The 17555-nt window shown below is 36.5% G+C and overlaps 1 protein-coding gene across 2 annotated transcripts in view; it reads right to left on the bottom strand.

Annotated features, from left to right (window-relative positions):
• The window catches only part of RP1 (RP1 axonemal microtubule associated), a 655430-nt gene that overhangs the window by 18307 nt on the left and 619568 nt on the right, over positions 1 to 17555 (bottom strand). For both annotated transcript variants that reach the window (XM_021005939.2, XM_078153415.1), the window contains 5 exons: positions 17172 to 17329; positions 16975 to 17044; positions 15955 to 16033; positions 9694 to 9985; positions 5120 to 5198 (listed from right to left, as the gene is read on the bottom strand). In XM_021005939.2, the coding sequence (XP_020861598.1) occupies positions 5120 to 5198; positions 9694 to 9985; positions 15955 to 16033; positions 16975 to 17044; positions 17172 to 17329 (678 nt within the window). The remainder of the gene's footprint in view (positions 1 to 5119; positions 5199 to 9693; positions 9986 to 15954; positions 16034 to 16974; positions 17045 to 17171; positions 17330 to 17555) is intronic.

Genomic DNA, 17555 nt, shown 5'->3' on the forward strand with positions numbered 1-17555 from the left:
GGGCCATGCTTTTGGGGGAATGGAGCTGAGATCTCACATTCCTCTCTGAGCACTGACAGAAACACACTTTTCCCACTGACCTTCTAAGTTGACTTTGGCATTCGAGGATTGAGGAGTCTGGAAACCGCCACAGCTGCCTACGATTCAGTCCTCTTAGGCTGCTCCAGTTCTGTTGAGGCCTGAGCACCCATGCTGCACTGCACTCTGCTACCAGTACTGTGCAAAATACCTTTCTGATCAGTTATCCTGGTTGTCTTGGGCTGGAAATTTGTTTCACTCTGTTTTTTTCTGGGTTTTGCTGCTTTAGAATTTGTTTAGAGCCATTTTTTATGCATATTTGGAGGGGGTTGGGGGAAAGCTCGAGCAAGTCACTGCTTTCACTCGGCCATCTTGGTTCCGCCCCCGGGCAGATACTACTACTCACAGACTGTTATTGTGCTTCATTCTTGAAGAGGACCAATGACATCAGGAAGGTGATGTCTTGACTTGCAAGTGAATTGGATTTAAGTGAGGAAGCGCTGTCCAAAGTCACCACTCTCACTCTTTCCTCCAGAGCCAGCTGGGTCCAATGGCAAGACATAGATCAGGGTGACTGGAGATGGCCTTGTCTATGACTGGAACTGGGCCACAAATAGCACCAAGACTTTCTGTGTAGGTTCATTATTGTTATTTTTGAGCCACACCCAATGAGAAGAACAGGAAGGAAAACAATAAAGTCCAGTACTGAAGCCAATGATTGAGCAAGAAAGCAATGCTTGTTCCACCTTCTTTGCTAGAATGGGGTGGCATGACTAATTTGTGGCAATAGATCTCTAAGTAGCAGTCATTGGAAAAGAGGATTTAAATTAAGGTGATATAAAAAAAATCAATCCAAATAAATAGTAGAGTCTGGAAGTTAATGTGGTGGAGTAATCATTAAATTGCCATAACTCTCTCATATTCACCTTTAAGTTTATGATGTTTCATCTTCTTTTCTTAGTATGTATTTTTAAATAGAAAATAATGCCTTAAAAATTAGAATGGAGCAAATGGAAGCTAATGACTGTATGAGAAATCAAGAAATTATGAAACAAAACCAAAAGAAGGGGAAAAAATAAAAGACAATGTGAAATATCTCTTTGGAAAACAACTTGCCTGGAAAATAGATCCAGGAGAGATAATTTTAAAAATAATAGACTACCTGAAAGCCATGACCACAAAAAGAGCCTAGACATCATTTTTCAAGAAATTATCAAGGAAAACTACCTTGATATTCTAGAACTAGAGGGCAAAACAGAAATTGAAAGAATTCACCGTTCACCTCCAGAAAGAAATCCCAACAGGAAAACTCCCAGTAATATTGCATTACAGACAAAATCAAGAGTTTTCTGGTCAAGGAGAAAATATTGCAAGCAGCCAGAAAGAAATAATTCAAGTATTGTGGATTCACAATCAGGATAACACAAGATTTAGCGGTTTCTACATTAAGGGACCATAGGGCTTGGAATATGATATTCTGGAGGTCAAAGGAGCTAGGATTTAAATCAAGAATCAGTTACCCAGCAAAACTGGGTATAATCAGTGAAGGAAAAATTGTATTTAGTGACATAGAGGAATTTAATGCATTCTTGAGAAAAGAACAGAGTTAAATAGAAAAGTTGACTTTCAAATACAAGCCTCAAAAGAAGCATGAAAAGGTAAACAGGAAGGAGAAACCATAAGAGACTTGTTAAAGTTGAACCGTTTACATTCCTGCATGGAAAGGTGATATTTGTAACTCATGAGACCTTTCTCATTATTAGGGTAGTTTGAGTTAGGGCACAAGTAGACAGAGGGCACAGGGTGAGTTAAATATGACGTTATGATAACTAAAAAATAAAATTAAGGGATGAGAGAGTAATGTACTGGGAGAAGGAGAAAGGGAGAGGTAGAATGTAAAAGAGGCAAGAAAAGGCTTTTACAGTGGAGGGGAAGAGGGGGGAGCTAAGAGAGAATGAGTAAACCTTACTCTCATCAGAACTGGCTTAAGGAGGGAATAAGATACACACTCAGTTGGGTATGGAAATCTATCTTATCCTACAGGAAGCAAGGGTGAAGAGGATAAGAGGGGTGTGATAGGAGGGAGGGGGTAATCAGAAGCAAACACTTTTGAGGAGGGACAGGGTGAAAGGACATTTTCTTTCATGACTGTTATGGATATGTTTTGCATGACTACACATATATAACATATATGGAATTTCTTGCCTTCTCAATTGGGAGTGGGTGGAAAGGGAGAAAGGGAGAGAATTTGGAACTCAAAGTTTTAAAAGAAATGTTGAAAAAAATGTTTTTACATGTAACTGGGGAAAATTAAATACTAAATAAATAAAAATAAATAAAATGTAGTGCTAAAAATACACTAGAGAGCATAGGAATAAAGGGAATATTCCTTAAAATTATAAGTAGTATCCATCTAAAACCATCAACAAACATTATGTTTAAAGAGGAAAAGCTAGAAGCCTTCCAAATCAGATAAGAGTGAAGCAAGAATGTTCATTATCACCACTATTATTCAATACAATGCCAAAAATTTTAGCTGTAGCAGTAAGAGAAGAAATCAAAGGAATTACAATAGGCAATGAAGATACAAAACTATCACTCTTTGCAGATGATATGATAGTATACTCAGAAAACTCTAGAGAATCAAATAAAAAAACTACTTAAAATAATTAACAACTTTTGCAAAGTTGCAGTATAAAATATAAACCCACATAAACTATCAGCATGTATTTATATGACCAGTAGAGCCCAGCATCGAGATAGAAAGAGAAATTCCATTTAAAATAACTAGAAACAATATAAAATGCCTGGGAGGCTATGTGCCAAGACAAACCAAGGAATTATATGAACACAATCGAAAATACTTTTCATACAAATCAAGTCAGATCTAAACAATTGGGGAAATAGCAGTTGCTTATGGGTAGGCCAAGCCAATATAATAAAAATGATAATTTTACCTAAGTTAATTTACTTATTCAGTGCCATACCAATCAAAATACCAAAAATTATTTTATAGAGCTAGAAAAAATAATAGCAAAATTCATCTGGAGGAACAAAAGGTTAAAAATATCTAGGCAATTAATGAAAAAAAATACAAAGGAATGTGGCCTAGCAATGCCAGATCTCAAACTGTATTATAAAGCAGTAATCACTTAAACTATCTGGTACTGGCTAAGAAATAAAGTGGTAGATCAGTGGGTTAGATTAGGTACACAAGACACAGTAATAAATGGCCATAGTAACCTAGTGCTGATAAACCCAAAGACCCTACCCTCTGGAATAAAAACTCATTATTTGACAAAAACTTCTGGGAAAGCTGGGAAACAATAAGGCATAAACTAGGTATAGATCAACATCTCATATGATATGCAAAAATAAGGTCAAAATGGGTGTATGTTTTAGACATGAAGGGTGACACCATAATCAATATATAAGAGAAAGAAATAGTCTACCTGTGAGATCTATGGAGAAGGGAAGAATTTATGAACAAACAAGAAATAGAGAACACTACAAAATGTAAAATAGACAATTTTGATTATATTAAATTAAAAGGCTTTCATACAAATGAAACTAATGCAACTAAGATTAGAAGGGAAGTAGAAAGCTGGGAAACAATTTTTACAGCCAATGTCTCTAATAAACACCTCATTTCTAAAACATATAGAGGATTGGGTCAAATTTATGAGGATACAGTCTATTCCTCAATTGATAAGTGGCCAAAGGATATGAATAGGCATTTTTCAGATGAAGAAATCAAAGCTATCTATAGACATATGAAGAAATACTCTAAATCACTTTTGATTAGAGAAATGCAAATTAAAACAGCTTTGAGGTACCACAACACACCCATCAGATTGCCTAATATGACAAAAAAAAGGAAAATGATAAATGTTGGAGGGGATGTGGGAAAATTGAGACACTAATGCATTGTTGGTGTTGTGAACTGATCCAACCATTCTAGAGAGCAATTTAGAACTATGCCCAAAGGGCAACCAAACTGTGCATATCCTTTGATCCAGCAATATCACTAAGAGGTCTGTATCCCTAAGGGATCATAAAAAAATGAAAAGGACCTGCATGTGCAAAAATATTTATAGCAGCCCCTTTTACAATGGCAAAATATTGGAAATTGAGGAGATGCCTATAAATTGGAGAATGGCTGAACAAGCTAGGGTATATGAATGTAATGGAATGCTATTGTTCAATAAGAAATGATGAACAGAAAGATTTCAGAAAAACCTGGGAAGATTTATATGAACTGATGCAAAGTGAAATTGCCTGAACCAGGAGACCAGTACATAGTATCAGCAATATTGTGTGATGATCAGCTATGAACTACTCAGCTCTTCACAGCAACACAATGATCCAAGACAAGTACAAAGGACTCATGAAGGAAAATGCTATGCACATCCAGATAATGAACTGATGGGCTTTGAATGCATATCAAAGCACCATTTCTTCACTTACTTTATTGTTTTTCATGTTTTTTTTTCTTTTGATCTATTTCTTCTTTTACAACTATTACTAATATGGAAATATGTTTTACATGATAGCACATGTATAACCTATATCAAATTACCTTCCATTTTTCAGAAGGGGGAGGAGATGGAAGGAGGGAGAAAAATTTGGAACTCAAAATCTTGTAAAATGAATGCTAAAATTGTCTTGAAATGTAATTGGGAAAAAAATAATATTCTATAAACAGAGAAAAAACAAAATAAGTAGTAGAAACTTGTGTTAACAGCTAATGCTAGGAAATGTAGAATATCTATGGAATTGGGGGCAATAGAGAAAGAGACAGACCTGCCTTATACCTAGCAGTCAGTGATGATATTCTTTTTTTCCCCTCATCTTTGTGGAAGATCCAGAATCAAAAATAGCACAAGCTTGGCAAAGAGTATCTACAGCTGTTAGCTAAAGGGCAGTCTTCATTCACATACACACTGGGGAAAGGCCTGGCTACACATTGGTCTTTTTAGCCATCCTCATGTGTTCAGAGAGCAATGCAGTCACTGGGAACATCATCAAATATAAAGACCACCCACAGACCTGTAAGGCAGCAATTCAAAACTGGTTAAAATAATGAAACACAGGTACTTACTGAGCCCTTTTCCATCATGCATAATTTCAATTCGATCCAGGCGTCCTAAGTTCTTTGTTTTAATTTGGAATGTATCAGCCTTTTTTTTTTTAAAGGAAAAAAGGTGAGATGATTAAAATGTAATATATCAAAGCATGAAAATGAGAATGTTTGGTTTGCTCAGGTTTGATACTACAGAAAATACATTTAACAGAAAAATACCAGGTGGGTAACAGGATGAATTATTGTTACTAATGAATGCCTTTAGTATATGTTCTAGGTTGATAATATTAAATAGGAAAAAAAAAAAAGATGTACTTTTCCGGTCCTTACTTGATGCTTTTTAACCTTGCAAAGGGAACATAAAAGATATGATGGCTCTATACAATGGAAGGTGTCAGGCATACAAAGAAATGCACTTTTTATTATTGTTATCTACTATACACAGACTGGCTAAAAACAGGAATATTATAAAAAGAGAATAATGATTTCTTATTCTTTTGTCCTACTGCTTGAAACTTTTTTCTATGTCTAGGGTCTAAAATATGGGATATTCTTTTGAAATATGAGAAGGCAATATAGTTTCCCTTAATACCATTTCTAACCAACATCTGTAACCATACAGAAAGACAAGTAAAAGGCTATGATTCAAAGGGAAGCCCTAATCAGTCTACTGACTTTATTTTGTTCTTGTTACCTTAATGTTACCTCATGTTCCTAGCTTCATCCTCCTTTCCTCTCACTGTCTGACCATTTTTATAATGCACTATTGGTGACAAACTTTGAATGTGTTTTTGCTTTTTAAGGGTGTTAGAGAAGGATGTTCATTATTTCCTGCACTTTTTCTTAACTTGTTTACCCAATGCATTCCAGGATTTGGAATGTCATTGTAGTTGCAAGGGTGCAAGCATCTAATCAGGTCAACCATAAACCTGTTAGCCTAGTGAAATGGTTTGTTTGGGATGGCATTCAACTCAAGTTGTGGTTGATTTGGGCTTGGTGTTTAGTCAAGAATCAAAAGTAACTAGAGTCACTTTTTTTTTTTTAGTGAGGCAATTGGGGTTAAGTGATTTGCCTGAGGTCACACAGCTAGTGTAGGTCAAGTGTTTGGTCTGAGGCCAGATTTGAACTTAGGTCCTCCTGACTTCAGGGCTGGTGCTCTATCCACTATACCACCTCGCTGCCCCATAGGGTCACTTCTTATAGATTAGTAGATAACTTACGTTGCAGGTTTGTGTCAGCTGAGGATTCTGAAGACGAATAACTTAATATCACAGGATGAGAAACTGAGAGCTAGAAGGGATCTTTGGTGCTCCTCCCTCTCCCCCTCCCCACCCCCGCCCAGCTACTACAATAATACCTAGTATTTACATAACCCTTTCAAGGTTTGCAAAGTGATGTATGTGTGTGTAAAATATCATTAGATCCACACAACGACTCTTGGAGGTAGACACTATTATCTCCATTTTACAGATGAGGAAACTAATGCTAAGAGAGATTAAATGACTTGCCCAGGGTTATAGTGCTAGAAGTGTCTGAGGCAGGCAGGATTCAACCTCAGAGTTTCCTGACTTTAGATCTTGAATTCTAGGTACTCCTAATTAGATATCTAGCCTCTTCATTTTATAAATAGGGATACACAATTCCATCGTCATAGGGAAATTGGAGTCAACATTGCTTTGATGCTTCTTTGATGGCTGGTTTCCAGGACTTCATTGTTTCTGTCCTGGATGTTTCATTTCTTATTGTATGTGGCTCCCAGATAATAATAGTATAGGAAAGTTATAGTGTAAACCCTGCCAGGTTCAAGTTTCCCTGCCATATAGGTGATTATGTGAAAAGTAGGAAATGTAGGAAACCAATATTTTAATCTCACTGCCTGCTGACTAAAAGGGCAGAGTTTAAGCAACTCACTTTAGGTCATACTGGTAGAAAAAAGCAGAGTCAAGATTTGAACCTATGTCCTCTTACTCTTGCTCAATGGCTATTTCCCTTAGAGTCTAGGGGAATATGTAGTCTCTAGGGCCTAGACCATACTACATATAGTATATATAATATGTGTATGTGTATATAAACACACACACACACACACACACACATATATATATATGTATGTATATGTTTATATATACACATATATACACACATGTTATATACATATATACACATATATACACACACATATATACACACATACATATACATATATACACATACATATACATACACATACACATACACATACACATACACATACGCATACACATACACATACACATATACATATACGTATACGTATACATATACATATACATATACATACACATATACATACACATACACATATACATATACATATACATACACATATACATATACATATACATATATATTTAGAGGATCTAGTCTAGATGTAGATCTAGACCTCAAGGGGTCTATGTGACCAGGGCAAGAACTAAATACTAATGGTTAGTATTACCTTTTATGTGTGTTTTCCTTTAAATTGAAATAGTTTGACTTATATGAACTGATGCAAAGTAGAGTGAGCAGAACCAGGAAAACATTGTATACAATAACAGCAATATTGTATGCTGAATAACTGTGAATGACAGCTATTCTCAGCAATACAGTGATCCAAGAAAATTCTGAAGGACTTAAGATGAAAAACGCTATGCACTTCCAAAGAAAGAACTGATGAAGTCTGAATGCAGATAAAGCATACTTTTTAAAACTTTCTTCACTTTTCTTGTTTTTTTTACTGTTTTAATTCACTACATGATTAATACGGAAATGTTTTGCATGATTGCACATGTATAACCTAAATAAAATTGCTTGCCATATCAGAAAGGGGGAGGAGAGAAAGGGAGGGAGAGAATTTGTAACTCAAAATTAAAATATATATATCTGTATCTATCTATCTATCCATCTATCCATCTATCTATCCATCTCTCTCTCTCTCTCTCTCTCTCTCTCTCTCTCTCTTTATCTATCTATCTATCTATCTATCTATCTATCTATCTATCTATCTAAATTGTTTTACACATAATTGGGAAAATGTTTAAGAATAAATAAACTGAAGCAGTTTGGGTCAGAGAGCACATGAAGAGTGATGTCCCTGACTGGCAAGATAGAGTATAGGGCCAGGAAAAAGCACAGAGGAGCAGTAGTGGCATCTACTGCACTCTAAGAGGGCTACAGGTAAAGATATATTGTGTAAGAATCAAAACATGTACGAAAGACAATAAAATACTTGATGATGATGATAGCTACCACTTGTATAGCACCTACAACGTGTCAGGTACATTAGTAAGCACTTTATAAATAATACCCCATTTGATCCTCCTGACAACCCTGGGATACAGACGCTATTATTATCCCCATTTTACGCTTGGGAAAAGTGAGGCAGACAGAGGTTAAGTGAATTGCTCAGGGTCACACAGCTAGTAAGTGTATAAGGCTATATTTGAACTCACGTCTTCCTACCTTCAAGCTACCATATCATCTAGAAGATGTTGATAACAGTGATAATTATGATGATAATGATGATAGCTAGCATTTATATAATGCTTTAAAATTTGCAAAGTACTCTACACACAATATCTCATTTGACATATATTGTCCTGTGCTGGTTGTTATATATAATCCATGCCCTTTAAAAGTTTATAATATGAAAGAGGATAATTTACAAAAGATGAACAAAGAAATAAACTGCTGGGCTAATGTGAGGTAACACAAATTCTCTCAATATCTAGGTCCTAGAGTATATAAGTTCATCAGCACTTAGAGTATCTATGATTCTGTGAGTCTTTGCACAGTAGGCTGTGGATGCTTCTTGATTGACACATCTTTCAGACTCCCTATGACTTAGTAGATGGTTTTCAATGACAGTAGAGTGATCTCAATAACATGATAAGGCCCTGGATCAGAATGTCAATGGAGGTGCATAAATGGCCCTTTAAAAGATAGCACGAAAGGGGCAGCTAGATGGTGCAGTGGATAGAGCACTGGCCCTGGATTCAGGAAAATCTGAGTTCAAATCCGGCCTCAGATACATAACATTTACTAGCTGTGTGACCTTGGGCAAGTCACTTAACCCCCATTGCCCAGCCCCCCCTTAAAAAAAAAGATAGCACAAAGTTGAAAATAAGAAAAAGAGTATTGATGCAGGTGTGTCACTGACTTAGGAAATAAAGAAGTCATTTCATAAGGATTAATCCTATATATTCAGATGTTAAAGGCTGTGGAAGATGAGCTCAGCGGAATTTTGTGTGGCAGACACAAATTGCCACAGTGTTCTAATTTAAAAGAATACATAAAATTATGAAGTCAACATTTAGAAAACACTTGGAATTAAATACAACTCAATTCACAAAATTTACAAAATTGCCATGTGTGATGCGCTGTTCTGGGTAATGAGGATACAATGAGAATATAAAGTTTTCATCCATAAGACATTTACATTCTACTAAGAGGAAAAGTGAAAAAGAAGTACTAAATATTGTTCACTTTATTGAAGGCTTTTGCATTAGAAAATGATACTACAGAAGTGAGTATGGCTGATTTATTTCACAGAACATAAACTCTTCAAAACTCACCTTTCCCATTTCAAAAGGACTTGCATGCTCCAATGACTGAGCAAGAAGAAAAGATTCAGAGGTGCTTCGATTCCCAAAGAGGGTGATATGGACTTTGCCATTAGTGCCTGCTCCTTTAACATCCCCTGTATACACTTTAATTTGATATGCGCTCCTATCAGCTTTGAAGTCTTTCTCTTCATGGGAATTATGAGTCATTTCGGCAGTTGATTCAATTCCTCTTTTGTCCATAATGTAAGAGACTGAGATTTTTTTCTGAATTTCAGGCTTATCAGCATCCATGATAAACTTTCTGCCAAATAAATTAAATATAGCAACAAGATACACAGAGTACTTTAGCTGAGAAACATTGAAAAATCTTGATAATATCATAAATTAAGCAAATAAAAAAAGTCCAGAACTTTGCTTTCTGAGGTTTATCTGACCAGATAGTTAGTGTTCGGGATTTTGAGAAAGGAACTCACCTACAGTACTGGACTAATATGATTTCTCTTGCAGAGGGGCTGAACAGCATGACTTTCTATTATGTTAGAATCACCACTTCATTCTCCAAGACAGAACTGAGCCACAAAACCTATGTAATTTTTATATTGAAGTAACATGGTAACCTCAAAGGGTTTCTCAGTGGGTGAAGTTAGTACTCAGAAACAGCTCTGGAAAAAACCAAAGTGGGGAATGGGCACAGTTCACCTTCTCTACTTACCACCTGCTGTTTCTGTGCCCCCTTTATTTTCTTTCAGTGAAACATCACCCATCCTACCATTCTAAAGAGGTTCTCCCTTTGGTCATGAGTAAGGGAACTTGCAGGCCTTCTAATCCAACCCTTATTTTAACAATAATCCCTTCTACAATTTGCCCAAAGAGCAACATTGCAGCCTTTCTTTGCTTGAAGTATCCTTAACAAAAGGAGACACAATGACCCCTCCTCCAATGGGAAGCCTATTCTACTTTATGATGACTCTAATTATTAGGGACTTTTTCCTTGCATGAAGCCATGCCTCTCCCATCTTGTACTTTAAAAGCTGATCTTTTAACCTAACATTTTACATTTATCCCAATAAAGTTTCAATTTATTGGATTCAGTCCAACATTCTATCTTGTTGAAGCAATGAGGTGGCACAGTGGATAAAGCACTGACCCTAGAGTCAGGAGGACCTGAGTTCAAATCCAGTCTCAGACATTTACTAGCCATGTGACTTGAACAAGTAAGTCACTTAACCTCCATATCCCCCAGTTTCCTTAACTATAAAAAGGGGGTAATAACAACACTCACCTTGCAGTTGTTGTGAGGGTCAAATGAGTCAATATTTGTAAAGAGCCTAGCACAGTCCCTGGCACATAGTAAGTAGTATATAAGTCTATCCTTTTCCTCTTGAGATATTTTTACACCATGTCTCTGTTGTTCAACATTTTAGCTCTTTATTTGCCACCAGCTGTTCTAGTTAGTCTCAACTCCATCATCATCTTCATCATGCTCCACCCAGGATAAAAAGGTCAGCAGGAAAACTCATCATCATGGAGACTGCTTCATCTTTGCTTCTCACAACTCATCAATACTCTCAGTTGCTTTTTATATTTTTATTTGGAATTGGAGGGCAGAGCAAAAAACTCCTCCAATGACTTCTCTTTATAAAGGGCTCAATGTCTGTCACCTCTTCATCTGCTTGTTTTCAATTCCACCATTTTTTCTTCTGCTCCTAATCCAGGTATTTTCCCTCACTTTTCACTTTCCGCTTTTCAGCTTCCTTTTATTTATTGTCTTCTCCCACTAGACTGTAAATTCCTTGAGGGCAGGGATTAGCTGTATTTTTCTTATTTGTATCCACAGAATTTAGCATGATGCCTAATACATAGCATGTGATTAATAAATGTTTATTGTATTAGCTCTCCCGCCTAGCTTTGTACCGTCTCTGCATTTTTCCAAGTCATTGATAAAAATGGAAAAATGTATAGGGACAGATAAGGACCTATCTTTGAGGTAATCTCCTTCCAAATTGACATTTAATTATTGTGACTATTCTTTGATTCTTACTCATCGGCCAATTCTGAATCTTAGTTATCTTGTCATCTAATTTATATTATCATTTAATTGTCCACTAGAATAGCGTGGAGAACTTTGTCAAATGTTTATACCTATATCTACAACATTTGTAGCATTTCTTTCATCTCTTTTTCTTGTGACCATGTCGATAATTGAAATAAGGTTAGTCTGGCATGCCCTGTTTTTGATGAAAACATGCTGGCCCTTTTTGACTGCTCCTTATTCTCAACCTTCAATAAACCTTGAATAACATCCTAAAATTTTGCCAGGAATTGAAGTTAACCTTAATAGTTTCTGTTTTTTTGACTCCATTCTTCATATTTTTCTACATTGTGACATCTGTGTTTCTTTAATCCTGTACCATCTCTCCCATACTCCATGGTCTTTTGGAGATCACTGACGGTGACTTAGCAACAACATCTACAAGTTCTTTCAGGAATTGAAAATCGAGTCCATCTGCAACAAACTTTTTTAAAGGTGAATAGGTGCTACCTTTCCAATCTTAAGTGCTAATTCTCAATGCATCATTTTTTGTTCTATCTTTTCAAGTCCAAAAACAGAAGCAAAGGATGTCATCCATTACTTACTATACTGTATGCTCTCCAATCCTGAAGCAGTTGTACTGCTGTACCTCCTTTTTTGCCCAATATTTGCACCTCCCCCATCCTTTTTTGTTATATTTAGCTTTCATCTCCAAACTTTGCCTACTCTGACTGTATCACTCAGTTTTTTGTCTTACAGGCAGCCAGGTGGTGCTGTGCACAGAGCACCAGACCTGGAAGGAAGATCTAAATTCAAATCAAGCCTCAGCACCTACTAGCTATGTAAGCCTAAACAAGTCATTCAAGCTTTGTCTGCCTTAGTTTCCTTGTTAAATAGGGATAATGATAGCACCTACCTTCCAGGATTGTGGTGAGAATAAATTGAGATATTATTTGTAAAGCTCTCAAAAACCTTAAATTAATGCTAGTTCTCCAATTATCATCATTACTACAGTATTATGCATTGTTATTGCATTTATCTTGTGATACCTAGCTTTGTTTCTATCTTCTGTATTTAATTAAATTAGGTCAGCTAAGTGGCACAGTGGATAGGGTGTCAGGCCTGGAATCAAGAAGACCAAGTTCAAATCTGGCCTCAGACACACACAAGCTATAAGTTCTAAGGCAAGTCACTAAACCCTGTTTGCCTCAGTTTCCTCATCTGTAAAATGAACTGGGGAAGGAAATGAAAAACCAATTGGGTATCTTTGCCAAGAAAACCCTAAACAGGGTCACAAAGAGTTGGACGTGACTGAAACAACTCAACAACAATAATGACCCTTATTTGGAGTTGTCATCTTTTTGATGTGGGTCTTGCTTTCAGTGGTTCACATTGTGACTCAGCTATACATTCCTATCCTATGTTACTTTTTTCCACATGCTTCTCTAAGTAACCTACTGAAATCCCACCAGTATCCATTCTGAGTCTGTCTTCTATATCTCTTAACATTGCATAGACACCAATGGAGAGCACAGTCTCTCCATTAATACTCCTTTCTTGCTATGTGACTGCCTTACCCTCTCTTTTGGCATACATTTCTTTGATAATATCACTTGTGCCATTTCTTCATTAAAGTTTATTGTTGTTGTTGACAACTTGCTACATTTTACTCATGCCCATGTTTATCCCTCCATCGCCCTTTAGGTGACCTGAAATTTTAATTTTTTGGAGGCTGCTATATTCTTTGTTTCATAGCTATACAACATCAGTGGAAGAATATTGGAGTTAAGAAGAGCTTTTGTTTCAGGGAGAAGCTTGAGGTCTTATAAAGCACTGCAACATTTTCCAAATGCAATCTAGACGACTGTCCTCATGTTTGTTCCTAGGCAACTGCAGGCACAACTCATGGTCCATTTGTAATTTATATACATATACATACACATATATAATCGTATATGTCTATATGTACGTATGCGTGTCCATACACATACATACATAAGCACAGACCTAGAAATATGCAAATATATGCACATGATTGATTGGCTAGCCATCAAATTTCATATCATATTCTGAGCTATAAGCATTCTTTACCCACATGTTATTTTTCCTCTTATCTGAGTAGTTACGTCAAACTCTTGAATGATTATAATTGTCATTTATGAAGTCTTGTGGTAGTTCTGAGGCTTGATGCAATCAACACAGTGTCATCTGTGAACAAGAATATCTATGATACCTTTTATAGGGAATCCTTTTTCCATTTGAATGCTAAGCTAGTTATCCTTTTTAAGAAGAACAAACACATTGGTCCTATTACTCACATGATATTTATAATGCCATGACTGTGGGCCAAAATTACTTTTGTTGTTTCATCTTTCAAGGAATCTAATGTGATTTTAGCACAAATAGAAGGCATTGTTGTAAGAGAGTCTTCAATTAAGCATTTTGTTCTATCAAATAAAATACTTTTTATAGTCAATAGGCAATAGGTACAGTAGGATCTGGTAGTCTCTGCATGTTTAAATCATTTGCATGACTTTAAATGTTGTCTTTTGTAGAGCATTTATTTTTTAATTGTTGACTGATATGTGTGTAAATTATTCTCATGAAGATGTTTGGGTTAGTGGAAGGTGGGTATAAAGATTGGTGATACTTAATTTTTTGAATTGACAAATTTATTGTAAGTAAAAACTTTTGAATTTTCCATGTGTTTGGTATCCTCCTTTCTTTGAGGTATTTTAAAATTTGCTCCCTCAGTGCTCTCAGGATATTGCAAGCTCTAGCTTAGATCTCCTTTACTTATCCTCATTCTAAGTGTGGCTGTTCTTGCCTTCTTCTTTCTTCAGTAGCACACAGGCCCCCCTCCTCTATTTCTTTATAACTTTGCCAGTCACCATGCACAAATGGCAGCTTTCTTAAACATTCTATAGTGGAGCCCATACATTCATTTGATTCTTTTAGTTCTTTCCAAAGGGTCCCCAAATTCCTCCTCTGCTGGCAGCTGATTAAGTAGCTATCCTTGATCATTGGATGGAAAAAAAACATCCACCCTAAGGGAACTAACTAGAAAGATAAGAAAAGAGTTTGGGGCTTTGTATTCCCAGAAAAAAGGAACAATAGGGTGAAAGGTGATATGTCAGAGGTTCCCACTCACATATAAACACAGAAAACAAGTGAATGAGAGTATTTTCTATTCCTTTGGGTTTTATTTTCTCTTAGTTCTCAAGAAGATGCTGATTGTCAGTTAAAGGTAGAAATTAATTTTCCTAACAGCTCTTTGCTATATTAAGCTAGTATAGCCAGAACTCTACCTGGTCCACATGTAAATAATAATAGGCTGATTCTTCAATCTGTCAAGTTCAAGCCTAGACTTAGAGAAGGGTTGGCAGTTAAGCCAATAAGCACTTAGTAAAGGCCTAGACACTGTGCAAAGTGCTGGAGTTACAAAGAAAAGCAAAGAGTCCCTGCTCTCCAGAAGCTCACAGTCAGATGGGGGAGACAGAACTGAAAAAACAAAATAAAAAGCCCTTCCCTTCCTTTAAGCTATATGGCAAAATTATTTAGTTCCTCTTGCCACAAACAATATCTGACACTCTACCCTCCTCTGATGCTACAAAAAAAAAAAACTGTTTGTAGCTTCATTCATTCATTCAATGCATTTTTCTTGCCATGGGTTCTTAACCCGCTTTGTAGTCAAGGCTCTGTGCTAAGGACATAGCATTCATCTCAATCAACCAACAGTCATTTATTAGGCATTTACTATGTGCAGGCACTGTGCTATGCTTTGTGGCCATGAAGACAAAACCAAAACAGGCCCTGAATAGTTCTGGCATGGTCTAGGGAAGGGGGATTTTGTTTTTTGTTTTTTCCCTTTCTAAAGCACCTGTAATTTATATCTCTCATGCCCCTAAGACAAAAATCAGAGTTCCCCTGAGAGCAATTAGCCATTTGCCTTATTGATTTTACAGGAACTTGCATTTTCTGCCCTTTTCCAGGAGGCTGAGAGATAGTAGCAGTGGTGTATCACTGCCCCATCCCCCACATTAACTCTTTCTCATGGCCTTGCAGCATGGGAATCAGTCTGGCCTGCTTTATGGAGACCATAGTTTGCTTCCTTGGCATGTAGAGGAAAAATATAAGAAATTTACAAATTTGCTAAGTGTCTTCTTCCCAATATCTGAAACAACAGATGACCTCTATATCATCACATTGCCACCATTAATTTTATGGGTCAAACTTACTGATTCACTTCAAATACATAAATGGGCTCTCTCTTTAAAGCCTCCATCAGATGCAATGTTTTCACATCTAACTCACAACCTACAAGGAGAAAGAACACAAAACACACTTCAACAGCACATCCTAGATCCTTCTCTGAATTTTATCATTAAGTGGTTGTCATGTAGTGTTTTTGGGCAATCAAAATGCAACACAAGGATCTGATTGTCAGTAATCTTGACAACCTTATGGATCCCTCAACTTTTTTTTCTGTAAGTCTCGAGGTGTAATTTTAATTAAAATTTATAGTAATGTCATGATAACCATTTCTAGTTTTAATGGACACATTTAAGGACTCAGAACTTTGATTTCAGCCTACCTAACAATTTAATTCTATATACTAACTAGAAGCATCACTAAAATGAGAAGTACCTAGTCACCTGATTTTCATTGTCATTATTATCTCCTAGGAGGAGGAGGACAGGGTTATGCTCCCTAAAGTTAGCCAGTAGAGGGCCTTCTATAGGCATTCCAAAAACAGACTCTTCTTGCTCAGAAAGTTGCTAGCTATGGACCCTTTAGTTCTGAAGAGAAAGTGGGATGTTATAGAGCCAACTGCTCTTCAAAATTCTCCCCTTGACATGGACCATTTTCAAATGATAAGGAAGAATAACTAGCATATGCTAGAAGCCTCTCCTCTTGTTTTGAAATTGCCAAATAATTGGAAGACGTAGCCACGTTTACTTTAATATACATCCCCCCCCCCATAGAAACAGGGATACTTGGTGGGAAGATACCCTTCCTTGACTAACCATTGTTCGGATTGAGTGTACATCTTTGGGGCCAAGTAGTCATAGGAATTACATGATACAATCATTCCATGTGTACTGGACAATTGCCTCCTCTAAGTGAAAACTCTCCCTGTGCCCTGAAAATTAGGTCTGAGTGAGATTTTCTTTTGCTCCTCCTAATGCATTCAAAAACATATTTGCAAAGTCTCCTACTTTGATGGCCCCTATGAGAAAGGCAAAAACAAAACTTACTTGTTAAACTGCTGATGGAGAGGTTGGCATACTGTAGTTCTCCCAGATCAACAGCCTCCAGGACAAAAGACTAAACACAAACACAAAAATCATATGAGATCAATTAATACAAGTTAAAATTAGGAAACTTTTTTTCAAATGAGAAAACAAAAGAACACTTCAAGAATACTTTGTAGTGAGGATGAAATGTAATCTACCTTTTTGCCATCTTTCTGCTGTTGTGAATCCTCAATAGGGAGAAGCAAAGCCCGATATCCTGTGTCTCCATTGTTTCCAAAGATGCAGATACTGACTTGAACTAAACTCTTGAAGTGGAAAAAATTGCTTGAGAAGACTGTCACCTGATATCTAACCACTGCCAGGTGACAAGAAGAAAACAGTGTGGTTATTGCTATAAACATACCTTTTACAAACATGCTGTTAAAATACGATGGTAGATTTTTTTTTCTTGAGGCAAGGTGTACCATAATGAATGGGCAAACACATCCAGCTATGACAATGGAATGAAGTCAGTTTATGTTCTCAGGCTTTGCTGCAATTTTAATTCCTCAATACCTATGAAATGCTTAGCAGTGATACTA

The sequence above is a fragment of the Phascolarctos cinereus genome, unplaced genomic scaffold, assembly GCF_003287225.1.
Source record: "Phascolarctos cinereus isolate Bilbo 61053 unplaced genomic scaffold, phaCin_HiC Scaffold_4;HRSCAF=312, whole genome shotgun sequence".
Classification (NCBI taxonomy): domain Eukaryota; kingdom Metazoa; phylum Chordata; class Mammalia; order Diprotodontia; family Phascolarctidae; genus Phascolarctos; species Phascolarctos cinereus.